At 30.5% G+C, this 27,928-nt stretch overlaps 3 protein-coding genes, 2 long non-coding RNA genes and 3 other non-coding genes across 9 annotated transcripts; 2 read left to right on the top strand and 6 right to left on the bottom strand.

Annotated features, from left to right (window-relative positions):
* Positions 1-2,365: 2,365 nt before the first annotated feature.
* On the bottom strand, positions 2,366-5,356 carry LOC120252804 (heterogeneous nuclear ribonucleoprotein 1-like). 2 transcript variants are annotated; one of them, XM_039260967.1, is made up of 3 exons: positions 5,029-5,356; positions 2,737-3,519; positions 2,366-2,641 (listed from the first exon to the last, which is right to left on the bottom strand). In XM_039260967.1, the coding sequence occupies exons 1-2, from the start codon at positions 5,278-5,280 to the stop codon at positions 2,764-2,766; spliced, it is 1,008 nt and encodes a 335-aa protein (XP_039116901.1). In that variant the 5' UTR covers positions 5,281-5,356; the 3' UTR covers positions 2,366-2,641; positions 2,737-2,763. The 2 variants fall into 2 exon arrangements, with proteins under 2 accessions (XP_039116901.1, XP_039116902.1); XM_039260968.1 differs by having other exon boundaries at positions 2,732-3,519.
* Positions 5,357-9,576: 4,220 nt separating this feature from the next.
* On the bottom strand, positions 9,577-12,099 carry LOC120252771. The gene is made up of 2 exons (XR_005534133.1): positions 12,018-12,099; positions 9,577-9,841 (listed from the first exon to the last, which is right to left on the bottom strand). It is a non-coding gene; the product is annotated as an uncharacterized LOC120252771 (long non-coding RNA).
* LOC120252905 lies at positions 10,160-10,251 on the bottom strand. Its single transcript, XR_005534175.1, has one exon. It is a non-coding gene; the product is annotated as a small nucleolar RNA snoR8a (small nucleolar RNA).
* Positions 11,302-11,403, bottom strand: LOC120252906. Its single transcript, XR_005534176.1, has one exon. It is a non-coding gene; the product is annotated as a small nucleolar RNA snoR8a (small nucleolar RNA).
* On the bottom strand, positions 11,478-11,575 carry LOC120252907. Its single transcript, XR_005534177.1, has one exon. It is a non-coding gene; the product is annotated as a small nucleolar RNA snoR126 (small nucleolar RNA).
* A 3,921-nt stretch (positions 12,100-16,020) lies between the features above and the next one.
* On the bottom strand, positions 16,021-16,844 carry LOC120252873. Its single transcript, XM_039261072.1, has 2 exons — positions 16,444-16,844; positions 16,021-16,353 (listed from the first exon to the last, which is right to left on the bottom strand). The coding sequence occupies exons 1-2, from the start codon at positions 16,832-16,834 to the stop codon at positions 16,085-16,087; spliced, it is 660 nt and encodes a 219-aa protein (XP_039117006.1). The 5' UTR covers positions 16,835-16,844; the 3' UTR covers positions 16,021-16,084.
* Positions 16,845-22,039: 5,195 nt separating this feature from the next.
* On the top strand, positions 22,040-22,742 carry LOC120252854 (thymocyte nuclear protein 1). The gene has a single exon (XM_039261049.1). It carries the CDS (start codon positions 22,089-22,091, stop codon positions 22,548-22,550), a length of 462 nt encoding a protein of 153 aa, XP_039116983.1. The 5' UTR covers positions 22,040-22,088; the 3' UTR covers positions 22,551-22,742.
* A 473-nt stretch (positions 22,743-23,215) lies between these two features.
* Positions 23,216-25,197, top strand: LOC120252792. The gene is made up of 2 exons (XR_005534137.1): positions 23,216-23,303; positions 24,932-25,197. It is a non-coding gene; the product is annotated as an uncharacterized LOC120252792 (long non-coding RNA).
* Positions 25,198-27,928: the final 2,731 nt, after the last annotated feature.

The raw sequence follows: 27,928 nt of genomic DNA on the forward strand, positions 1-27,928 counted from the left end.
CACACAACATGGTTGACTTCTAAAATTGCCAAAAATAAATAAATAACTAAACATTTTTTTAACAAAAACTCATATATATATTTTGGAATTTCCTTTTTACTCCTTTGAAAATAAAAGAGAGAGAGAGAGAGAGAGAGAGAGAGAGAGTGAGACAGTGAAAAAGCAAAAGAGGCATTGAATGCAAGGGTTCTGAGACTGGCATAGTACCATAAAACAAGACCAACAAATGCTGACCCTTGTCTTTCACTAGCAAGCAAAGCATAAGATCCAAACAAAATCCAAGCAAAGATCCCTTCATTTCACACTGCTACTCAAAACCTTTTTATTTATTTATTTAATTTATTTTTCAATTTTAATTTAAGAGAAAGTGAGAGAGATGGAGAAGTCTTAATCACCATAAATATCCATGTGTATAGTGTATACACTTTCTCTGATCACTTCTTGTTCTTGCTTTCATATCCTATCAGTTTTCACACTCTTTTTTCTTCCTCTTCTCCTTCTCTTTTATCAATAATAATAATAATAATAATAATAATAATAATAATAATAATAATAATAATAATAATAAATGTGTAGTTGTCATGATTGTTTAAATGAGCACAAGGAATAAATTTAATAAAATTCAGATAAATGTATCGTTATTAGAGAAGTCAACATCAATAATAACTCTATCATAGGGTCATTAGTCTATAAAAATGTAATTTAATACCATATGGAATATTTCTCCCAACCACAATTTTAATAGGTGCTCAAATATTTAAATAAATTTTATATAATGACATGATAGCTAATGTATAATGAATTTATGACCAAATTAGTTGCCTCATTACCTACTGACAATATCACATGTAAAACAAATTTTGTTAATTTAATATTAATTAATGACATTATCATCGTATTAGCCATGAAGACAAAAGTACATTATTTCTAAGTTTTTTAATAAAAGAATTAGAACTTTTTTTATAATTCATGTACTCCATAATATATTTATAATTTTTAAACATGACTTTTACTTTATTTTTTGTGTATCACTTTCTCTGATTCAGAGGAGAATTCTCATATCGACTATGACTTCTATTTCTTCATCTAATGATTTTATTTGAAATTTATAATTCTAAAATGACCTCGATGAATGAACTTATACGGATGTCATTATTAAAAAAAAAAATTATATATATTTATTATGTTTTATTTGTGTTATTTATTAACTTATTATGTGCTTGTGTGTGTGTGTGTTTTTTTTTACCATTTTGTATCTGTAACTTCTGATTTTTTTAAAAAAATTAAAGTAATTATTTATTCACTTTCATTAAAAGAAAATTGTTTATTCAATGTTGTTTTAAAGAAGTGAAGGTGAACATGGTTGTTGAAGGAGAGAAAAAGAGTAAGGAAAGCATTAACATTAGAACACATAAAGAATGTCCATTTCTATGAGCCTATAATGCTAGAGCTATGCATCTACATTAACTTTGAAAGTGATTTATTATTAATAGTAGTAATAGCAATAGTAGTAGTAGTAGGAGTAGGAGTAGGAATGGATGTGATGTATGGAATTAATAAAGTTGAGAGAGGAGGGAAGGAGGGAATAGAATTGGAAGGAAAAACAGCCTTCAATGCAAAAGCTTTGTCTTTAAACTCTTTCTCTTTCATTGTTTCTGCAAGCCTGAAAAAGATCTCATTTGCTTTCCACTTTTGCTTTTCTTCCTTCCTTTCTTTTCTTTTTTATCTTCTTTCTTTCTTTTTTTACTTTCATGTATCATTGTATGCATGCATATCAAATCATAAAGTTCAAAAGATGAAAACATCCTAAGAGGTTTGGTACCTGTAGTAGGTCTATTTGGTGAACTTTGTTTTGTATAAACAACATTGAGTTTAAGTGAAGTTGGTGTGCTTGTTTTTTATATAAATTAAAAACAAATATATGAAACAATAAATTATTGATGAGGAAAGGACAACAAGAAAATAATTAAGTGGATGAGAACAAAGTTAGAAGAAGAAGAAGAAGAAGAGGAAGAAGGAGCATGAATAGTGTTTTGGAAAACAGTAATATAGAGTGGGGTCAATGGAAAGACAAAGTTGGACCCAAAGTGTTTTGCATTAGAAATGGAATAAACAAGCAAAGGGGCCAACAAATGTTGAAAAAAAGATCACTAGGAACTTCAAACAAGTCTTAAGGAGTTTTTGTCTTCTTGGAACATGCTAAAAGAGATGAAACCAACCTGCTTTTCAACTTGATTTGATTGAACCCTGATCACATTACAACAATGCTTTATATCTTTTCTATTTTTGGAGCATGCAAACATAAACCAATCAAAATATTAAAACTCAATAATATGTAGCACTCACCATTCATTTTGACCTGCTTGACAAACTAAATAAACACAAGGTTAAAAAAAAAAATTCCAATTTTTTTTTTGTGTCATTAAATGCTCAAATGAACACAATCACAGTACTTCAATCCAAAGAAGGCAGTCCCAAAAACAAAAAAAAAACAAAAAATTAAAAAAAAAAAGTCAAAGAATTGTAATTCAAGGTTTCAGATTTTTGTTCGAAGATGGTGAGTCTTGAGATAGATTGAGAGAGGATGTAATTCACAGGCTTCCGGCTTCGAGCATTGCCCGACGGCACGATGTCACACAGCCTAACAATTAAAAAAAAAACAAGATCATTCACAGTTGGATAAACAATATAATGAAGAGGGCAATAAGCCGAAATACAGTTAAGTAGTCACCTTACCAAGAAGAATAATCGGAAATCCAAGATTTATTGGTCAGCATCAGCAGAAGGAGCATCATCGGACGGATTATCATCAGGTTCAACAATATCTCTAGGTTCATCGATAGTAAATTGATTCCCCTGGAAAGCATACATGTAGTTAGGATATGCCATCGGCTGGAATGGTTGCAGGTTCCAAGGGATCCTCGTATCGATGTAAGGTTCATAATGGGGATAATATTCGTTTGGATTCATATATCCTCCATAATAATAATTAGCTCCATACGGGTATGTACCTAAAGCCGCCGGGGACATGTAACCATTGTATCTTGGGTAATAATCCATGTAAATTTCATACCGATGATCAGTAGGATATTGCTGGTAACCAGCTCCAGAATGCTGGTCGTATCTATTATTCTGTCTGGGGTTTGCAATCTTCACCTCAACACGACTACCGCCAAGCAAATGCATGTGCTTACCGCCATCTTGAAGGTCACTCCGCTCCATCACATCTTTCACAGATTCCTCGGATTGGAAGGTAATAAAACCAAACCCTCTTGGCCTGCCAGTCTCACTCTCGCACACAATAACCGCATCAATTATCACACCAAATTGCTCGAAGTAGCTTCTGAAGTCATCAACTGATAAATCGGAAGGCAATCCACCCACAAATATCTTATTTTTTACTGCATAAAAACCTCCATGGATACCATTAGGAAAGTTCTGATCATGTCTCTGACCACGTGCTTGCCTCAGTCTTGGAGACTGATTTTCTACTTGGGGTAGGGCTCTCTTGACATCCACCTACAAAATATAACATAAAACCGAGAAAAAAAGAATGAGCATAACAATTGTTTACCATAACTCTAATCATATATCATATGATTGATGAAATAATGAGAAGTCAAATAATTCAATATGAAGAGATTTCAAGAACTGCAAAATGCTGAAGGGTGAGTAAAAGGTGAACCTCATACATAAGTAACAGAAAGTTACAGCATGGTCAATTTTAAAGGAAAATTAAGAGAAAGCAATCATATAAATTTCAACATGCCGAAACATTCTTTCATCTCAATAACAATTCCTAGTAGTTCCCACCAAACATTTAAGATTCATATTCTCAAACGTAGAATTAATTAAGGTATATTCCTCCAGTGAAAATATGCACTTAAATCAAAATCTCCAAATCTATTTTCTATCCAAGTTTACAGCTATGACAGAGAGCAACCAGAACATAGAAGCTGCATAAAGGAATTCACATCAAGAAAGTCTCAAGAACAATAATTCAAAGTCACACATGCAGACTATTCCATGCAGTCAAACCACAAAAATTTAACCACAAGTATTACAAGAAAAATTAATCAATGGAAATTAGATACTCCAAGAGAATACACATGAAATCATGACAAGCATCGACCATAAGGGGATCAAGCTACATAAACAAAGCCCCAAACAAAAATATTTCAATAGCACAAAAGAGACACTCGTCGTGTCATACACAAAGACAAACAAAGTGCTCCTTGAAGCGAACTGTTGGCAATAAAGAAAAATTTCAGGAAGAGAACAATTATACTGGAAAGGAACTGATATACAAGTTACTTTGCATGAAATAATATTGGGTGGCAAGAAAAATAACAACAAACTGGGGGATAAACCAAATAATCAGAAGCTCAAACAAACCATATTTGAGAGGAATACCTAATAAGATTTTGTCAATGCAACGGGTCATCTCAAAAGTTCAAGAAGCACTTTTTTTTTTGCATCAAATAATTAGCAGACTGAAAGAAAACCATAGAGCAAAAGAAAGAAGCCATAAAATCAAAACGTCAAACAAAATATTTCAGCAGACAAATATTCTCACATGCAAAATATCATTTAAATATAAAAAAACCATGAAAAAACATGAATACCAAGAAAATTGACAATTTTTATAGAGGATAAACCAAATAATCAAGAACGAATTAAACAATATTCTGAACGAAGAACTTCAGAAAATTTTCTCTCATAAGATCAAAAAACACAGCTTTCTGATTTTTTCCCCTCTTAAATCAAATCACTAATTGACTAAAAAACAAAAATCATAGAACAAAAGGAAAATCCACAAACTCTAAAGTTCAAACAAACCACATCATCAAAATCTAAACATAACAAAGAACCACCAAATTTATCATAATCTAATAACAAATTAAAACACGCACAAAAATTAGAGCTTAGAGACAGATCATTGACAAATATAATTCAAGAAACCTAACATTAAAGATGATAAAGATCAAAGCAACACAACTATCACTCATCCACACAAAAGAAGCAAACCTCGCGGTCATCAATGATGTGCGTCCCCTCATCAAGAACAAGTTGAGCAACAGCGGGGTCAGCGAAGCGAACGAAGCCAAATCCTCGAGACCTGCCACCGATTTCAATAGGCACATAAGTGCCCGTGACTTCACCAAACCGCTCGAAATAGGCCTTCAACGTCTGCTGCGTCACCGTGCGCGGCATCCCGCCGATGAAAAGCTTCCGAGGATCCGGCACGGCGGTTCTCGACGGCGACGGAGACTCCGCCATTGCTCTCACCGCAATCTAGGGTTTCGAATTGGCCTTGAAAAGCTTCGAATTTGGGGATTTTGGGGGGAATTTATGGAGCGAGGGAAGAAGAGGGTTTTAAGAGAGTTTGATCGAAGAGGGAGACTTAGTTCGACTCGGATCAATCGGACGGTCAATATTGATTTTAGATCTTGATGATGAAATCTGGACCGTTTATTTATTTTGTTGGTTTATCCTTTGGTGAGGATATGTATCTTTTTAAAAATTTTATTATTTAAATGAAGATTTATATTATCTAATGGATTTTTAGTTTTTGGTGGTTATCTATTTAATTTTGGTTTTTTTTTAAAATTTGAAGTACTATATATTCTCCGAATTTAAGAATGGCATGTTTTTCTGAATTTTAAAAATTTAAGAAATTTAGGGGAAGTGTTTAGTTTGTTTTTTTAACCAAAAATAAAATAAAAGTTGCCTTTTATATATATAATAAAATAAGGACACTTTTTATAGAGACTAATAAATGCTCATATACCAAGAAATTGTTGGTTAGTTTATATATTTTATAAGATAAGTAACTATAAAAAGACCAAAAAAAATATATATTAAAAAAAAATTACTTTCGATTTAGTTCCAATAATTAAAGTTGTTTTGTGGGTAAAAATTTAGTTGTCTAAATATTAAAGTTCTTGAAAATATAGATTTATAGGTTTATAAAATACTAATAATATTTTGGTTTAAGATTATGATCTCATATTCTCACTGATATTTTTAAAATTTGAATAATTCTATGCATTTTTTATCTCATATATTTAAAAAAAAATTAATAACATTTATTGATTATATCAAAATACATCTGTTAAAGAAATTTTAAAAAAATCTACAAATAAATTTGATTCAATCTTTCAAAATCAGGATGTTGCGATAAAATGATATGCAAAATTATTTATAATCCTCTAAATAATTTTTTTCATAGTTCAATTTTCATAATGTGTAGAATCTCTTTAATGGGATGATAAAATGGATAAGATAAAATAAATATGTCTAGAATTTATTTTTATTTTATTTATTTATTATTATTATTTTTTTTGGGGAGATATAAGAGCCAAACAATTAATTTATTACTTTTGAAATATATAAAAACAAAACAATCAACTTATTGATATGGAGACCAAAAAGATTCTTCCAATGTATTATTTTTGGCTAAACTATTATCTTGTTTTCATTTTTCATTTAATGAGCCAATTGAAAAAGTAAAAAAATTATGCTATTGAGCTATTTTAATTAATCTTATGAGAGGATCAGCATGAGAACGGACCAAAGAAAAATATTATTATTATTATTATTATTATTATTTTGCTCTTGAGGTTGGGGACAAAAGGCATGTGAACAACGGAATAGTTTAAAAAAAAAAAAAATTTAAATATATAACTACAACAAAAAAAATAAATTTATTTATTTATATATAATTTATATCATATCCTATTACTGTATATTTACAGTTCACCACACAAACTTTCCTCATATTCTTCCTAGTTATTTTATCAATCCTAACCAAATTATCTTTAACCATATTTTGTTTAAAATTCCATAATTACTTAAGAGAAGATATTTATATAATATGCTATTCAAAAGTAGAATGGACATTTCACCTGTCATCTTGAATTAAAGTTTAAAAATTAAATTCTCAAAAAGAATAATTTTTCTTGGAATCCATAGTCTTGAAAAAACGGGAGTAGTGATAATTTTCTGACCTCATTGTTTTTTTTTTTTAAAAAAAATTTGCAATTAACACGAGGGCAGGTTGCAAACTCTCTCCCACATCACAACCTTATGAGGTTCGGCTTCAATACAATATACATGTTTAGATTAGAGGTCTATTGGAATAAAATCGAACACGATCTAACGGCACTCAATGGACAAAAAAAAAACTATCGATATGTAATGAACCCTTATTTATCATATAAGACTTATACACTTAACTACTTACATATAAACGAATACTTTAGGGGTCATTTGGTTTACGGTAATATAGAAAGATTACCATGTTTGCTATTGCACCGGTGGTAATCTGGATGGTAATATCATATTACCAACTTATAAATATTATTAAAAAAATTAGTAATCCTATTACTACTAAATTTGATATCTATGTTAGATTACCGTGGTAATCTTATAACTTTTTATATTTTAACAAATTAATTATCATTGCAACCAAACACGACAATGAACTATTTCCGGTAATAAGAGTTACCAAGTTATATCAAATTACCGTAAAATTCTAACTATATAACATTCCCACTCATATTACCATGGTAATCTTGTTATGTGATAATATGTCATTACCACGAACCAAACAGCCCCTAAGGGTCATTTGGCAGTGTTCTTATTTTTCTGTTTTTTGTTCTTATTTTGTTTTTGTCTTCTTGCCAATTTTTTAAAAGTAAAAACATGTTTGCATACAAAAGTTATGTTTTAGAAAGAAAAAAACACAAATAAAAAAAACGTATTGTAAAATTTTGTATTATTTTCTTAATTTATATTTTTAAAATTTTTTATATATTTTTTTATATATTTTTTTATATTAGTACACACAATTAAAGTGTATTAGTAAACGAACGTTTTTAATATATTTTTATATAAAATATAAAAATAATGAGATGTTAAATTTTTATAAATTTGTATTAATGGATAAAAAACACATGATATATAGTTTTTTTTTTGTGATATTTAGAAAATATTTTAAAAAAAAAACACCGAGAGATTTTACAAACAAAAAAAACTCAAATCTCTAACCATTTTTAGCTCAAATTTCTTAAATATCTTTAAAAAATCACAATTAAACCTATGAAGAAAATAAATTTTGAGATAAAAATCAAGAAGAAAAAGTTATGAAGAAAAAAGAGAGCTCACTTCTCCAGGGAGATGTTGGCACATTTGTCTAAACCATTAGAGAAGTTGGCACATTTGTCTAAAATATTAATGCTTATGTGAAAAAAATAGTAATTAATGTTTAATGGGTTATGTTAATATTTTGTAAACGTTTTCAAAATAGTTAAAAACATAAAATTGAAAACATAATTAACTTGCCAAACATAACAAAAATAAAAATTTGGCAACATTGGCAAACGATCTCTTATCCCACTCTCATCATTGGGCCCAGCGGGGCCCGCTCGGGTCCATCTAGAAAATTTAGATTTTAATGTGGCCCAAGCCCAAATCTACCGAACCTCATGAATAGTTTGGACCAAAGTGGATTGGCCCAAATTTTAAATATGAAACCTATGACCGAGCTCATGAACTTGGCTTTTTGAATCAATTATTGGATCAAGCTAGTCGTTGTTATTTTCTTTTTTAACTTTACTTAATTAATATGTTATGATTTAAAAATAAATTAATAAAAATATGAACGAACAATTTTATTAATTGATTAATATTATTATATTTCACTCAAGAAAAATATTACATCACTAAAATATAAGTAAATTTTAACTAGGTTGACACCTACCTACTCATTCTATCATTGTATATTCTTCATGATATTTTTTTAAAAATTTGTATCATTAATATTTAATAATAAATCCAATGGGTCAGCTTATAAGCTAGTCCGTTGGATCAGCTGAGAAAAAAAAATTCAAAAAGACTAGCCCGCGGCCGGCTCATCATTTAAAAATAATATACATATCTAATTTAAAGTTTTTTTGAGTCAGACTTGAACTGATCTTAAACATTAACTTTAAATTGAGTTTAGATTGAGCTTAAACTGACATTGGGCATGTTTACTTTAAATTGAGTTTAGATTGGGCTAAACTGACATTGGGCCGTTCTGTGGACCTCGGACCAAATGATGATGGCCTTATCGGTTGGTCTCTGCAAGTCTCGGAAGCAATTAGCTCTTGCTATTTGACAGAAAGCTTATTAGCTTTTAATATACTTCATTTCTTTGTTAATTGAATTGTTTACCTATTGCTTCGGCTAAATGTTTAAAATTTAAAAAAAAAAATTGTGTTATCATTATAATCAAAATAAGACTTAAACATCTAATTAAAAATATGACATTATAAACAATATATTTCACAAGCGCTTGCACAGACCTCACTTCTTTTTTTCTTTTTTTTTGATTAAAACAAATGGTTAAAACTCATCAAAACAATATTTTGTGGGAAAAGACTTGTTCATTACCCATTTTATGACTTCAAGAGGCAATAATAATAAAAAAAAATAAAAATCAATACAGTGCATGCCAAGAATGAACTGCTATATAGTAATAATTTCAGTATCACAATAAATTTCTTGAATTTTTTGCATTTGTAATGAATCTAACAAAACAAATATTCCAATTCAATTTAATTTCAAATATTTCATGAATTTTACTATTAAATCCACCAAACAGACACACAAACACCATCTTGGGTTAGCTAAGTTAATACAAGTCAGAGATATAACAAATGAACTAATTTCCAAACTTAAACAGAAACTTCATTTAAATTTAATCTCTTTAAATACTTAAATCCCATTGCATGACCAATTCTCAACCTCCCAATCCAATACCAACTAAGCATTGGCATCCTGTATGTCTTCCAGTCTTCACCTCAAAATCAAATTATCAAAAAAACAGATGTCATGAATTCAATAAGTGGTCTATAATCACTGCAAATTACATTACTAGAAATCAGGAGTTGAGAATTCCATATTAAGACAAGATAAAAAAAATCAGGGATTTCTGAATCAAAACATGCAACAGAAATTTCATAAAACCATATATAATGCATTCTGAGTTCAAATCTTTGCAAAGGTCTCTGTAAAGTTATCTTCAAAAGTAGGTGTTAAAATTGAGAGGTAAACAAGTACCATTAGTTTGAAATTAAGGGGGAAACTGACCAAACTCTAATAATAAAATTGAAGGTGCTCATATTCTATTGGTGTATAAGAGTCTGTCATGCCAAATAGCCATAGCATTCAGAACGAGGAATTTTCTATAATCATAGCACCACATGAATGATATTACCTTAAATTAAAAGGTAACACAAACACAATTAAAGCACACAATTTACAAAAAACATCCCAAATCAAAGAAAAAGTGTAGCTTTACATTATATAACACAACACTGCAAACCTCATAAAGCAAAGAGTAATGATACTTCCTAGTATTAAAGGAAAATTCTTTGGATGTAATATAAAAATCTCATGTTTCATAATCATAGCACCACATGAATGATAGATATTACCTTAAATTTAAACATAATATGAACACAATCAGAGCACAGAATTTACACAAAACATCCCAAACCAAAGAAAAAGTGCAGCTTCATAGTATATAACACAACAATGCAAAACTCATAAAGCAAAGCGTAATAATTACTTCAATTATTAAAACAAAATTTAGGAGTGTATAAAAAAGTCTGTCATGCCAAATAGCCACAGCATGCAAAACTCAATGATATTGCCTTAAATCAAACATAATATAAACACACTCAAAGCACTCAATTTACATAAAACATACCAAATCAGAGAAAAAGTGTAGTTTTATATTATATAACACAACAATGCGAGACTCAAAAAGCAAAGGTAAATAATAACTTCCAAGTATTGCAATAAAATTGTATGGGTGTATATAATATAAACATAACATACCACATGAATGATATTACCTTAAACTAAACATAATATAAACACACTCAAAACACACAAATTACAAAAACCATACCAAATCAAAGAAAAAGCATAGCTTTATAATATATATATAGCACAACATTGCAAAACTGATAAAACAGAGGTCAATAATAGCTTCAAGTATTAAAGAAAAATTTTATGGATGTATAAAATAAAAATATAATATACCACATGAATGATATTACCTTAAACTAAACACAATACAAACACACTAAAACATACAAAATCAAAGAAAAAGTGAAGTTTTATATTATATAACACATCATTGCAAAACTCATAAAGCAAAGAGTAAAAATAACATCTCAAGCATTAAGAAAAATTCTGAAATGTAAATAAACAAGAAGAAAAATGGATGATGATAAGAGGAGGAGATGGTGCTCATATTCTATGGGTGTATAAGGAGTCTTTCAAGCAAATGGATTTAATCCATAAGCACTCTCAGAACGAGGAATTTTTTATAATCACAGCACCAACTCAGGATCCCAATACTTAATCTAATCCTAAACAAAACAAAACAAAACAAAAAAATCGAATTTTTATGATGATTTGTGGCTCAGACACGCACAAATAAATTCATCACAAAGAATTAGGTCCTCGGATTGATGGAAAACTCAGAATCGAGAAACAAATTGAGTCGTCACAGCCAAGCAATAAGAACGCACAGCAAATGTTCGATGAAATGTCGAGGCGAGCGTAACCCTAATCCGATAGATCTCTGATCGCCAATCAGGGCTTTAAACGCCTCCAGTGACTATCGGAAGCAGCGGCGCCGGCCAAAACCATCGATCAGAGAACCGATGGCGGCCGAATCCATGAACCGCACTTCTTCCAAAGATTCGAAAAACGTATAAAATAAAGAAAAATTTTGAAATTTTACAAGGAAAATGCATAAATCTTTTATATTAAAAGAATAAAAATCCAAATTTTAGAAAAAGATACACCTTAAAACACAAACCCTAATGGATCTGGAGAAGATCAAGAACCGCAATCACATCAAAGATTGAAGCCCAACGCAAGAGAAACGTATAGAATCATTCATATCATAATAAAATTAAGAGAGAAAACCGCAAATTTAGAAGGAGAAATACCTCAAAACATAAACCCTAATGGATCTCGTCGGAGATCGGAGAGGACTCGGAGGAGATGATGATATAAATAGATGGAGGCGAGGGTTTGAAGAGAAAACCCTAAACCCTAATTTTGAAGCTCATCAAATATCCACCGTGAACTTGCCTCGAGATATGATTGCCGACTAATCTCAACCGATTAATTATGAAAAGTTATTTAATTGAAGAAATTACAAACTTATTTTATAAAATAATTATGCGCAAGACAAACTTAAAAAAAATGTATTTATTCTAAAAAAGAAAATTGTAGGTTTATTTTAATTTTTTTTTATTCTCATTTTTTTAATTTTTTATCATATGTATATTTATAATAATTAATTATATAAACCTCATTCAAACCATTATTTATACCTATATAAAATTTGGCCATTTAGTTTATCACAATGAACATATCTAATTTATTAATTATAATAAAAGCATTTTCATATTTTGTCTGTAAAATTTTATTTTAGAATGAATGAAACAATCATTTTCTCTAAATATAAGAATGAAAAATGTTTTACAATTTTTTTTATTTCTTATATTAATTTTAAATTACAAAATACAAGTTTTCTATATATATATATTTAAAAATAAAAAATAAAAATAATATGTGTGCTTTTTTTAAACATACATGGCTCTATAAAATCTTAAAATTGCCCAAATAACTCCTTAGAGTTTCTCAAAATTAAGATTGTTTACACACAACATTCATTCTTGAATCAAGTGTATTAATCATTAATTAGCACAGCATAATCAGAGATGGAATGCCACTTATCTTTAAACACTCTTATATTAAATATTATTAAAAAAAATATATACAATTTTCAACAATACAACAACATTTCTACATGTTTTCCACCTTGTCCATTGATATTTCATCAAAAGAAACCAAATTAGAGTTCAAGCCATCCTCTCAATTTGTACAATTAATAAAATTCCAATTTAAGATCAATATTAAGCTATTAATTAACAACCCCATCATTTTCATCAATGACTTTGATCTTTGCTCCCACAAGCCATCTATTTGGATTAATTCATCATTAACAGACAAATGTCAATAATTTACATTTGACTTAATATTATTATTACTCATTGTAAACGATTTATTGATGATCATTTCATTAATAATTAATTTTTTTGTGTATACTTAATGAACCATGACAGCTTTTACGCATAAAATATTTTCTTCTCGAAAAACTTTACCAATGAAGTATGTGACTAAATAAACATGATGAAATCACTGAAATATTTCACCAAATATATATATATATATATATATAATTGTCTTTGACCAATAAATTTTTTTATAAATCATAGATTTTAAACCAATTCAGACAAACACCAAACGAATCAGAGGACATATAATAAATTTTTTTTTTCAAAAAGTTTTATTAACAAAATATTTGATTAAACAAACACTAGGAAATTACTAAGAAATTCTTCCAAATACATATATATACATATAAGTTAGTGATATATATATATATATATACATATATATAGTTTTTCTTATAAAACCCCAACCACAAGCATCAAACTCCTATCCACTACTTTTGATGCTTCAACATGAACCACCATCATCAACCATCAAGTGAAAACCCTAACCCTAACCCTAAACAGAAGCTCAGTTTAAGACCACCACCATGTCCATATGATAATGCAAGGTTTTCAAAACCCGGCATCTATGTTCCTCTTCCTCCTTGTGCCTTCCAACCTCTTCCAAAGAAACCATTGGTTCTCCGGCGAGACGATGACCCTTTCTTTGTTGCTTATATGAAGTGTACAAAAGCCGGTAAGCCGGAGAAGGGAAAAGGTGGTGGTTTGTGGATGAAAGGGCTTGATATTTCATGCAAGAAAAGTTGTGGTGTTAGAGATGATGCCATGATTAGGGTTTCACAAGTTCCTGTTTATCATGGTGGGAGGAAGAGTAGTTTCACTGTGAGAGAGTTGAAGGAGTTGGAGGAGGTTGCTCCTAGACCTAGTTCTTTTATTCTTTAATTTTTGTTATATTTTCATGTTTTTCCTTTTCTTTTTTGTGTGATTTGTTTGTTCTATTTATTCAAAATAAATAAATAAATGCTCTGTTTGTTTATAACTTTGTTTTTATGTTTGCAAGGACGTGTTTGTTTTGAAAATGGAGGAATTGGTATTGTTATTTGATGAAAATTTGGAGGATTGAATTGTTAAAATTCATATGAAATTTTAATGGTTTCAATTGTTTTAATGCAGATAATGTTTTAAAGAAAAGGAAAAGGAATATGGTTATGTATATAATACCATTCATTAATAAAAGAATTGATCCAATGGAATGAAAATAATTACCAAACATGGCACAGGAAAAAAAAATTTAAAAAAAAAAGAAAAATGGAAATCCAATTTGACAAAATAAATAAAGAGAAAATATATGTAGAAAAATATTTAATTGAGAAATTTTAGTTAAAAATGAAGCGAATTCATATTTTTTTATTATTAATTTAATGATAAAAAAAACTTAATTTTGGAAAAAAGAACTCTTGATAATTTGATAAATTTTCAAACGCATGGTATGCGCATTGTTTCTATGGATTTTAATTAATGCAAATAAGGTTTTTGTTTTTTAATTAATGAAATGGTTCAAATGAAAAAATAAAATTCGCAAATCCTATATTAAAAACAAAATAAAAAACATAAAGTGGAACAATGTGTAAACGGTGATTTAGATAAATATTTATTAGAGAAAATTACTAAAAGCACCCTACATATTCCATTTTAATCATATAGTTCCTTCTAGCTCCCATGCAAGTGAGTAAATCTGGGTAACTTTATAGTTTTAATTTAATTTAAATTATTATGTAAGGGTTTACATTGAGAGATATTTTGGAGATGTGATAAATTTGAAGGTTTTTTTTAAGAATTAAAACATATCCATTTATCATTTTTTGTGTTATTTAAGTTGGCCTTTTCTTTTGGCATATCAAGATTAATCTACCCATATGTCAATCATGTATATATATATATATATATATATATATATTAATTTTTGCTACCAAATGAATTGGAGGATTTGAGACAACTATTTCCTTGATTATATCTTAACTAACCCAAATGCATCAAATTAGCCACTTGGCTTAAGATTATAAACAAGACAAGCAGTGAGAAAAAGACAACAAACAATATGCTCCATCTACATTGTTTACAATGACTAATATCATCAAGTCTTGCTCAATTAATTAATACTGGTTTCAAAGGATTAATTCTTTTTTTATACGAAGTTCACACTACTAGTCTATTAGAATTTTTTCCCCGAATTTACATACAATATATATATAATGAGTTAAAATTTCGAAGGTTATATATGCGAAAATTAAAGTATTAATTTAATAACCATTCAAAATTTTTAGGATTATATATTCATTTAATATGTAATAATATTTTAAATAGTGTCTACAAATAATGGAGTAGAGTAGAGGGGGAATGTATGTAACCAAAAAAAAAAAAAAATCCAAGGATTATAAATGACATTTGGTTTTATTGAAGATATACTTGTAACTAAGTGAATTTTTATAGTGTACAATAAAAAAAACCCTTTAAATTATTTGAGTATAATTCTTTATAGAAACTTTGTTGCATGTTGAGAAACATGAGGTAGATCTTAGTTTTAGATCTAACCTTCCTTAATTATTCCCTCTTGGATTTATTTAACAACCATTATATATATTTTTATATAATTTAGTAGTTGAATTGTGGACAAAATAATTTTTTTTTAAGTCTAAAATAATATTCTTGTCTCCTTAATAGTTTTTTCTAATCAAACATTAACCAGCGATTATCATTTAGAAAAATTGAAACTTTGGCACTAATTAATTAATGTGAACTATAGTTTGTCAAAATGTCAGCTAACTTCCAACAACATAAAGTATCATCTAAGCTTCCAAATGCACATGCTCTTGTTTGACTCTTTCTGAAGAAAATTAAACAAAGCTTAGTTTTATTATTATCTTGTTAATAGTAAATTAATAAGTAATTACAAAAAAAAAAAAAGCAAAATTTTACAAACTATTTCGCTTCTAAAATCCAAGCAAGTCTACAATAAGTTCTTCAAAGATTTCAGCTTCAATTTGCATTCCAATCTCTTTGATTTCATGCTCAAAATGGTTCCATTCCTTGCTTGATTTCAATACATCCAAAGCTATCAAATTTGATATGTTTGATATATCTCTTCTTTCACTTTCAATTGATTCCATTGCTTTCTCTTTATCCTTCTCTTTCTCACTTGAAGTCTTCATAATAAGTTCTTCGAAAAGATCGAATTCACCATCATCATAATCATCTTTCACTACAAAACACAGAAAACAAGCAATCAAATCCATGCCAAACAAAAAAGACGAAGAAGGAAATAGATATAATTATGTAAACTTGGACTTACAAGAACTATAGTCATTGGAATTCAAGTCGAGAACCGAGACGGGGCTTGACGGAGAAGAGTCATCGCCGGAGAAGGATAACCGATCGAACTTCAAGGCCTTGCAGTCATTTTGATGATGACTCCAATCCAATGCTTTTCTAACAATGCATCGAAAAAAACTATGTCTTCTTCTTCTTGTTCTTCTTCTGAATGTCTTGGTACTCATTCTTTTGAGTGTCTTGCATGCAACAATGCTAGGCCAACACAAAGCTTGAGAATGAGAATCAAACATCTTGTTATCAGAGTAACCATTCTCTAAAAGATAGACATCTAAGAGAAATGGCTCTTGTTGTTCTTCAAGAAGCTCAAAGAGTCTTCTTTCTCCATTCAATGGCTTGGAAATGGAAGCCATTAATGTTGATTCAAAGGGAAAAGAGGGAAGATGATATGAGCTTTAGAACTTGTTTTTATATAGGGCCAATGCAAGGAAAGTATAATTCAACCTTTTGGAGTTGTTTGGACTATTCATTTTTCATCAATGGTAAAACCAAATCACCTCAACAACTCTGCCAACAACTCTATCAATGGTAAGTACAATTCATATATACATATGATTTTTTTTTTATTTGCATAGAACTCCTTGACTTCTATGTTATTGCATAAAACTCCCTCAATGAAAAACTTCTAGATGTTATATATAGGATGAGGATTTTAGAGAGTTATATACAAATATTACAATGAATTATACTGTGACTGAAGATTCGAATGTAAACGATAGAAATGGGAGAAGTCCTTTACTACTGAGAAGAGAAGCTTGGAGTTTTTTTTTTTTTGGATCCCTTACTACGTACAAATGTGAATTAATTGAAATCCTTTACTCTGGTGGAGTCTATATATTCTAATTTTTTGTTTTGTATTTATCCAACTCTATTTGTTCTGAATTTTTTTTAAAAAAAAATTCAATATAGTGTGCTTATCAGATTTATGTAAAAAAACAACAAAGAACATTGTAGGTGGTTTCTGTAAATATATATATATATATATATATATATATATATATATAAAGGTAAAAGGAGATGGTCCCTGGCAAATTTGTCGTCAAGTGAAAGCATGCATGTGTTTCATGGCATTGGAGTTTGGCACTGTGAGAAAATAGAAGGTGAATATATATATAGATGCATGTTCTACAGAACAAGAATCACTCTCATGTGTTTGTCTAACAGTAGACAGAGTCTAATGAGTTTGTTTTTATATATCATCTTCTTCTCCTCACAAAGGGACCAAGAAGACATGGTTCTCCATATTCTTCTATTCTTTAATTATATTTATTCCTTATGATCATGCATTTGTTTACTCACCTCCATTCTTTTTGGTTTCTTGTGCCTAGCTCCATTAATTTGTGATCTTTTTAGAGACACAAGAATCATGTAATACATTGCACCATGACATGTAGGTGAGATATGCTTCCTTTGTGGAGTTTTTTTTTTTCTTTTATTATTTTCATTATTTTGCATCAATTTTTTGGTCTTTAAGATTGTGTCCTTGTCTTGATCTTTCTTTTGGCTTTTACTCATTCAATGCTTTCAATTCATTTAAAGAATCAAACATGCATAAATTTTGATAATAAGAAAAGAATAGAGTACTCTTATCATCAACCAAACACTTTATAATATTCTTCAATTCTCTCTTTGTTTCTCTTTGTCTTCATAGAATTACATAGAGATAGGAAGCACAATATGAGATCAAACTAATTAATTATTCAGCTAATTAATTACACTCTTCTCCTCTTGAGACTTCCTTCTCTTGCATTATTACCATCACTGAGAAGCAACGGCAAATCATCGTCATCTTTGGTTTTGATAACGATGCAAGAACACCGATCCAACGACCCGAAAAAGGCATTAATGACACCGGAACCTACCCAATGCGCCACCCTATGGAATCTGCCACAGACCGGAAAACTTTGCTCTCCGGAGGACCGATGACGCGGCCGTTCTTCGATAGACTTTGTTCTTGGATTGAGCAAGGAGGTGCACCTTGAAGAGAAGGGATTCATGGAAGAAGGCATGAGAGCAAAGCAAGGGACAATGTGATAAGTGATATGCTGCTTGTTGTTCTTAAAACAAGCCCTTTAAAAGGTTGTTAACCGTTGAAAAGCATGACTTGTTTCCATCAATGCCCTCGAACATTTATAACTATGTGCCTTCTCTAGAAGGGTTTAAATGTAAATTAGGATTTATTATAGCCTTTTATACTTTTCTAACCAAAAGTTTAATTTTTATGTCCCTTCGTCTAGCTATATTGGTCCTGCTGTAATTTAGTAGTACTAGATTTTTATTGTTTGCATTTAAAACTCACTGATCATAATTATGATAATAGAACTTTAATTGTGGATATGGAATTGTAGTTAAAACTTCTATTGATCGGGTGAAGATGCATAAGCTGGATATTTACTTTTCAGTTGTGCACACAACCCTAATTGTATATATATATGGTTGTTGCATTGTTTTTTCTTTTATTATTATTTTTTTTAAAGCTTTGGTTTTATATTAATAGGAGAATGATACGATCTCATAGGTAAAACAATGTTAGGATAAGTGGGAATGGAATAATTGATGTGGAGGATGACATGAAGAGACCTAAAGGCAAAGGTTCTTGCTATAATGGCTAATGCATTTGTTCTTCCTTCTTTTTAATAGATTTGAAAACATTAAAATATTCCAATATCGTCAAAAAACAGTTTTTTTAATTATCTTTTTTCTTGAAAAAAAATTTTATTTGTCTCCATGGTGTCCCGTTGTTGTTAATTTTGTTCCCTAACTTTAGGAGTGTGTTTGAAAGAACAAGCTAAATTTAATGGTAATTAAACACAATAAGTTATTGAATCTGAATTTATGACGATATATTTGATTTTTTATTTTTAAATTTTTTGTCAAAATAAAAAATGTAACTTTTAAATTTATTTTGAACTTTGTTTATCATCATATTAAAAAAGTAACAAAATAATTTCATAATTCGACTAAAAAAAAAAATCCGTATGTAAAGCATCTTATATAGAAGAATTATATATGTTATATAAGTACTTAAATTCGTACCATTTGCTGAAAATTAACGAGTGAACTTTGTCGTTTTTTAGCTTCATAAATTTCTAATAAATTTCTAACAAGTGTAATCAAATATACATGAACCAACTTTAAAATAATAATAATTTGTTACATCAAAATCTAATGATTATCTTATTTAATCTATTTCTAATAACAGCTGCCAATACTAACAACACCAATATCCAAACATCATATACAAAATAGAAATTGACTTGTAGATGCTGAGTATTTAAAAATGGACATGCAATCTCTCTGACAATTTGCATTAACTTACCGGTATTTGTTTTTAGGGTTAATATGCCTCTACAATCCTTGCACACATTCAATCAATATTCCCACTTACAGTAATACGAATACCGAAATCATCTTACATTCTCTATTTTAGTGGAAAAAATCCTACTAATTAAGTATCACTCATCTTTGGATAGCCATTGAGACAAATATGATACTGCACTAATTATGATGGCTTATCAAACACTTATGTAGTACCGTGAATGATATCATTATAAAACTTTGAAACATGATTTCAACTCAGCACATTGTCCATCGCTGCCTTATGACAGTGTCATTGAGCTACCAGTGGCTTTCTCTACTCTCCTTTGTTGGAATTAACTATTTTATTTCTCTCTTTCATGGCAACGTATAATGGACTATTTTTTTTTTTTTCATTTTTACTACAGAGAAAGAAATGTTGTGAATTTTATTATAATTAGTGCACATTGCAATCGGTTTTAAAGAGCATTTGTACAAATAGGGGAGTAACCGACCATCGTAAAGGTAAAATATGCCATTTTCAATAAACAATTTGACTATTTGTTAGCTTGTCACTAATGGAGATTTTCAAATAATATACAATATTCACCATATGTTAAAAAAATATGTGTTTGATATATAGGTCAAAAAATTAGATCAAATAGTAAAAAAAAAAACTTAAGTTTAAATTAAATATATCACCTAGGAGTTTATCAAGAGACTTCCTCTCTATCCATTATTAAAACTTTACATTTAGTATCAATTCCCATTAGCTAAAGCATGAGAGACTTCTTGCTTAAATTGCTTATATAATCTTATATTTGCCCAAGGGACATCCCTTCTACACGTTAGAGAAACTATTAATTTAGTATCTCTTTCTATGCACTCAGTGCAAGTGGTTTCCTACTTACAATGCCCAAATTCTATGTGTTTGTTTGATGGACTTTCTTTTTATACATTACATTATTGAAACTTTTCAATTAAAGTTGGTTCCCATAAGCTTAATCCAAGTGACTTCCTACTCAGATTAGTGACACTTTTGTGCTTGTCCCATGGTTTTCCTTCTATACTCTTATATCCCTAGAACTTATTCTTTTCCTTACCTTAATTAAAAAAAGGAGTATTTAATATCCCCCGTCAAACTAAACCTTTTATTTATTTATTTTTATTTTTAACTGATTAACAATGTTGTTCCAAGTGGTAGGTTGATCATTTAAGTGGTTAAAAGTTTGATTTCTTATTTATGTAGAAGAAAGATATCCACTGGGAGAGGTCAACTCCTCTTTAAAAGCCACCAATAAATTTTACATTGACCTGAAAATTGATAAACTGAAAAACACCATATTTTTTATTTAAAAATAAAATTAGCAAAAACACGATCAAAGCCACAAAATAATATATATATATATATATATATATATTAAATTCATCAACCACAGGTGTTCGAACGTCCGCATACTGTAAAAAAAATAAAGATAAAGATAGACAAACACAAATAGGTATATCAACCTTGTTTAAAACCATGTATTTATAACTAAAAATATTGTGTATCTCACTTTTTATTATTTATAATATTGTGCATGTTATTATCACACAATATTGTACAAGTGCCCTGTTGCATTCACTATTTAAAAAAAAAAGATAATTTTTAGTCATTAGATTCGAATACAATAGTTGAAAAACAAATGTCTTATAATTTTACAAATGTTTGTAAAAAACGCAACTTTATATATAAACATATATCTTAAAGCAATAAGACGTTAAATTTTTTTGGTAAATCACTGAACTTTGGTCAAATATCATTTTGATTATTGAATTTTGATTTATTTTGAAATGCTGACTAAAGTTAGTAATTATTTTAGTAGCAGGTCACTCGATGGATTAGCATCTTTATTAGCTGACGTGGAGGCCATAGATCACACTTTGACAATGCGCTGATTAGGCTTTTTCTGGTCTCTACATCAATGAAAATGCTAATCCATCGAGTGACCTGCCGTTGAAATAATTAGTAACTTTTATGATCATTTAGAAACAAATCAAAATTCATGATCAAAATAATATTTTACCAAAGTTTAATGATTTACCAAAAAAGAAAACCGCACTTAGGCCTTCCTACTAATTTCTTTATATATATATATATGATATAAATTTAAAGATATTTTTTAATTTAATAAATTAAAAAATATATTCTACACCTAAACAAAAAAAAACAAGGAAAAAAAATAGGGCGCCAATTCCAGAACCTTCTCCAATTTTCCCGCGAAAAAAAGTTCCCATAAATACCCTCGAAGAGAAAGAGAACGGGAAACGATGGGGAAACGCAAGCATTGGCTACTGAAGACGGAGCCGAGCGAGTGGTCGTGGCCGGAGCAAACCCAGGCTGCCGGCGGCGTCTCCCGGTGGGACGGCGTCAAGAACCGACAGGCCCAGAACAACATGCGCTCTATGAGCCTCGGTGATCTCTGCTTCTTCTATCATTCCGGCAAAGCCGATCGCCGGATCGTTGGCGTCGTCGAGGTCGTCAAACCCTGGTATGAAGATCCCGAGAAGGGTGATGGCGCCGTGGACGTCCGATCGGTGGGGGAGATGAGGAGGGCCGTTGGATTGGAGGAGATCAAGAGGGAGGAAGGGGAGGTGATGAAGGGTTTCGCTCTTCTCAAGCAGCCGAGGCTCTCGGTTGTTCCCGTTCCGGCGAGTGTTTGGGATCGGATCTGCGAGATGGGCGGCGGGTTCAGCGAAGCGGCGGCGGAAGAGGAGGAAGAGGAGGAGTGATGGCCGGAGATCCGGTGAGCCACCGTCGCCTTTTCTCAATTCCGGCTGTAAAACCCTAGGGGTATTTTGGGAATGATGTTTTGGTGGATGTAGTTTTTGGGGGTATTTTGGGAAAGATGTTTTGCGTTTAACACCCTGTGATATAAACTTATTGCTTTTTTACTAGTCAAATGGAGAATTTTTTTGGGTTTTATTCATAGGTTTATAAGCGGGTTTATGAATAAATTATATATATATATATTATTTTTTTTTTATGTCGTGGTTAAAAATTTAGTTATTTTATAAAATTTTAAAAAATTAATTATTTTTTAAAAATTACTCATAATTTATATTTTTATATTTCTCTCCTATTTAATTTTAAAAAAATTAAATTAAATATTAAAAATAATTAAAAAATAATATATTAAAAAATAATAAATTAAAAAAATATAAATTTGTGACATGTAAAAAACCGGAGGAAATAGTAATTATATTTTTGAAAATTATACAAAAATATTAAATTAATAAAAATAATTTAAAAAAGGCAACAATCTAAAAAGAAAGAAAAACAAGGGCCCAGGAGTAAATAAGAGTTAACAGCCTGATGTGCCGTACATTTATGCATTGGGATCAGGATTGGGTTTGATCTGGCCGTTGGATTGACGTGCTTTATGTCATAAATTGAGTCTCACGTCATCGTGAGGGGGGGCATTTCGGGAAGATGTTCTTTCGAAGGGGGTTTCTCTCGCTGCCTTTGGTGGGCGGCGCCGTCGTGTGAGTTCTCTCGTCGTTCATCTCAATCCAATCTCTCTTTCCATTCATTTAATTCTAGGTTTTTAGTGTTTTTCATGGTGAATTGTTGTTTTTATGATCTATTTGTGGACTTACTCATCATTTATTTGTGTTTTCATGGAAAAATTAGCGATATAGATGTTAAAATTGTGTTATTTCTATGATTTAATGTTGCTATGTTTTGAATTAAATTCAGGATGTTCTCGTAGATTAGAGTAGTTTGTTCAATTCGTTGGAAATTGATGTAATAATTGTGGTTAACTAGTGTTTTGATGCTGTCTTTCTTGGTTAAATTCAAGTTTTCAGGAAAGAAATTTGGTTGACCTAATTTTTGTGTGTGTACATTAAATGTTTGCAAAGTGATTTTTTTGGTATATTGTCCTTGATGTTTATAAAGAAATTTTAGTGGGAGGAAGTGTTTTGGGGCATGCATATTGAAGGTTGTATATCAAATATCATAATTCAGTTTTATGTGATTGAGAAGCCCAGTAGTTTATTTTCTTCTTTTTTAACATGTTTATTGCTGTTGGATAAGATTTCAATAAAAAAACAAACTCATTTTGCTCATTATATTGCTTTGATGCCTTGCTCAATTTAGTATGCTACCCGTTCATAATCCTTCAAGTAGATGACCACACATGGTGGCCAGGTTGAGAAAATGATGGGGGTTGTGTGTGTTTAATCACTGGTGATATAGAATGATTTGGGGCAATGAAGATGGTTCATCAGTTTAGATTATAACTGATGGTGCAGCCTTTCTTTGTCAATGGCAATTTATTTCAGTAATTGAGTTTGAAATAACCCAGCATTAGACTTTTTCATCTACTTTTCTGGTTTTTTTTTTATCACAAAAAGTTTTGTTATATATATATATATATATATATATCCAGTTTATGGGTATGAAAAAATCTTTTTAGCATTGTTGGAGATCAGGACACTTATCCATTTAGACTTTAATTTACTTGATCATTGAGGAAAGAAGAAGTGCCCTGCCAATGGCATTTAGTAGAAAAGAATCATTACCAAATTGTTTATAATGACATTGTTAGAGGAATGTTTTTACCCTTAACAATGAAGTAAAAAGCAATTTATTAAAGATGAGCACTCCTGAAATGTGGCTGGGAACTTGTTGTGTTTTTAAGATGCTAGCAGAGAGCTTGGGTTGTAGGCATAGCATGGGTAACTGTGTAAGGTCTAATAGATAAATTATGGAGGCCGCACTCATATTTAACATAGGTCAAAGATGCCCTTACATTCTCACATTCTATTCTAACTATATGCTCTATTAGGAATTTACAAAATTTGGCAACCGGTAACAGATGAATATTTTTATCATGACTAATTAAAGATATTGCTTTGATTTTTTATTTTGATTTCAATGATATGCTACCTCTGCTCCAATTTGACAGACTTCCATTGAAGGATTATGGATTTTGTCTTTATCTATTAAAGGCTGATTTGTTCGTGACATTTATTTTATGTCTTTTCCATATTATGTGAATTGTTCAAATATTTCTAGGAAAGTCTGCAATACAATTTGCAGTAACCTAATTGGCAAGATATTGGTGCTCTTGTTTAAACAGAACATGATGTGTGCTAGTGACTTGTAGGATTGGGGTGGTTTCTGGCAAAGCAATATTTGGGCCTCCGCTTGAGGAGTACTGGACAAAAAAGCTTCAGGAAGAACCAGCAAAGGAGGGAGATACAGGCAGCAGTTAGCAGTACTTGTAAGGAACTGCAATGTGATATGATTTGGGGAACGAGCTCTTTAATGTATCTCTGCAATTGTGGTTCACCCATTTTCCACATGTGTAACTTGCATAATAAATAAGGAAGTTTTTTTGGTGAATGGATAATTCCTACAACTTTTGCTTAACTACAGCAGCTTGCTTGATTGTTCTTTCCATCACTAAGTTACTCCTTTTCCTCTTAGCAGGGAAAAATTCTCAGGGAGAAGTCTAGTAGTTGCTCTTTGTGTAACTTTTATCAGAGTGCTTTTGAAAGCGTTGGATTTTCAGATAAAATTCTGTCTTATGAAAAATTTGTTGATTGTTTAATTATATTCAGAATATTTCACAAGCACATGTTTCTTTCACTTGTTTTTGTTGACACCATGATCTAGTGAGAGTGTTATTTCACAGGTCGCCGTTATGAATATATGTGCACTGATGATGTTATTTATGTCCCATGTTGGCATGTGAGTGTTCTTTTATTATGGGTGGTGCACATTAAAACTATGTGATTTTCTTGATGACCTGGTTCAAGTAGATGATGTGCAAAAGCATGTTTGCAAGGATTATTTGATATGCAGGAATCATGATGAGTGGCTTTGGAAATTTAGTTTTCTAGCATAGCTAAGTTTTAATTTTACTTTTCTAAATCACTTGTTAATTATATTTTGCTTGAAGAAACAGTGGCCTGCCATAAGTGTTTTGTAAGAACTCTCCATCAGATTTAAAATTCTAATTTTATTTGTTATGGTGTGTTTTCCTAGTTGTACATCTATAATTGAATCTTGATGGAGTTGTTGAAGACTTATGCAGTGCTTCAAGGTTCTTTTTCTGAAGTACAGGGAACATGAATTTTATCGGAACTTGACTGGTATTGACCTGATGAAGGAGATGCTGTGGTTGGTTTTGGCAGGATGATTATTCAACTACTAGTTGAGGTAAGTTCATTTCTTGTTATTACCAGCTTCTACAAAATATGAAGAGATCATTCTCCTTGCTTTTCCCTTGTCTCTGTGGTTATATTGAACTTCAAATTTTACTATGTTATGTCGCATTGAAGCACTAACCGTCAGATTTAATAGCCAGCCTTTCTTTACCTGTCTTATTTATGAATGTTTTGTAATGTTGTCAGCCAGCGGTGTGTTCATATTGTTGTCATGCCATTTCATGGTAGAGGATAATGTGTTGAAATGCATATAAAGACAGATATTTTATATATGCCCTAGTTTTAAGTCCTGATTCATGTCATGGTGGGATTTAGGTGTACTGAGAAAATGAGGGGGAAAAATTCAAAGGAGACATAGGCTTGTGGGCAGGCAAAGTACTTGTGATGCTAAATATCACTTACATGTACTTTCTGGGTGGAAGCTTTCTTGATGTTTGGTTTCAGTTTGATTTAGACTAGCTTATTATGTTAAGAAACCTTTGTTTAATTCAACCACATAAGAAGTTTATGACTACAGTACCTGAAAGTACTCCCTTGTTTGGTTGAGTTTAATGTCTGTTTATTTGCACTTGTATCTCTCTCCGTTTGCATTGTTCACATGCTAAAGTTGTTAACATATAAAAGAAAGTGACATTATGTGAGTGGCCTGTGTCCTTCCCACAAAAACCCATGGTAGTTATGGTGGTCGCTAGATATTGAGGTTAGAAGTTAGGTATAATGAATCAGTGGTTAAAGAGCGAGCTAATGTTCCTTCACTATCAAAGAGCAAATGTTTATAACTTTTATTTCCCAATCTGCAACATTGATCTTTTGTTGCTTTTGATGATGTTATAAATGCCAATGATATAAAAGAACCAAGACAAGATCAATTGTATGGTTGCCAGAAAACCAAAAGCCATTTCAATACTAATTCCAGTGCTGTAACTCATTGGTCTGTCCTGTTGACAGTCTGTCTTGCATTAACTATAAGCTCACATGGATGAACTATTGGTTAAATAAATTGATAAAATATTTGTGTGTTATCTTTTGCAAAATTATTTCCAAGTTTTATTTCTTTAGTGGGATTTTGAGATGCATGTGCTTGTTCTTTCCATTGTGATGATAACTTTATCATACTATCTTCATTCAGCTTAACACTATTCCTAGTATGTATGGTGGGTTTGCTTACTTCAAGAATCCATGTGCTGGTGGGACTCTAAAACCACCACCACCGCTACCACCATTATAACCAGACACCATTCTTCATAAAGTCTCTGTGAACTTATGAGGCTTGTGATAGCTCAGCTGCTTCTCTGGACCACCATTGTGAACCTAACCATTTTTATTTTCTTTTTTTGTTTGAGCTTCTATATTCACTGGAGTATTTACCTTGACATTTGTCAGATGTATTGTCAAGCCTTCATGACTTCATTGAATTAATTGGATCTTCATAGGTGGCTTATATACGGTTGTTGGGTGCTGACATGCTGCAGAGATGTTAATGCATCATGTTGAATCAAAGAAATATCCATATCCATGCATGCACATCTCATGCTCTCACTCTTTCCCATGCATAACAAGGTATGTGGCTCTTGACTATTGGTACATATACAATATTGATGCTGTTGTTGTTACATATGTTATATATATATATATATCCCTTGCAATAATTTGAAACTACACATACACCCTTGTAATGGACAAAAGGGTGTCTTTGAGAATTTGATGATTTTTATATATTTATATTTAATTGAGTCTATTAACTATCTGTTTTTCAATTAATAATATTTGAAGATAAGTATTTTAAACTTTTAATATTTCATATGTAACTATAGGTTATATGTTATTTTCTTTTTCGTTTATAACCATGTACAAAATGAATTTATATTTTAGAGTATATCAATGTATATTCTATTGGCTTCATGTTAGCAACTTAATATTTTTCTTTCCGA

The sequence above is a fragment of the Dioscorea cayenensis genome, chromosome 24 (assembly GCF_009730915.1).
Source record: "Dioscorea cayenensis subsp. rotundata cultivar TDr96_F1 chromosome 24, TDr96_F1_v2_PseudoChromosome.rev07_lg8_w22 25.fasta, whole genome shotgun sequence".
In the NCBI taxonomy this organism is placed as follows: domain Eukaryota; kingdom Viridiplantae; phylum Streptophyta; class Magnoliopsida; order Dioscoreales; family Dioscoreaceae; genus Dioscorea; species Dioscorea cayenensis.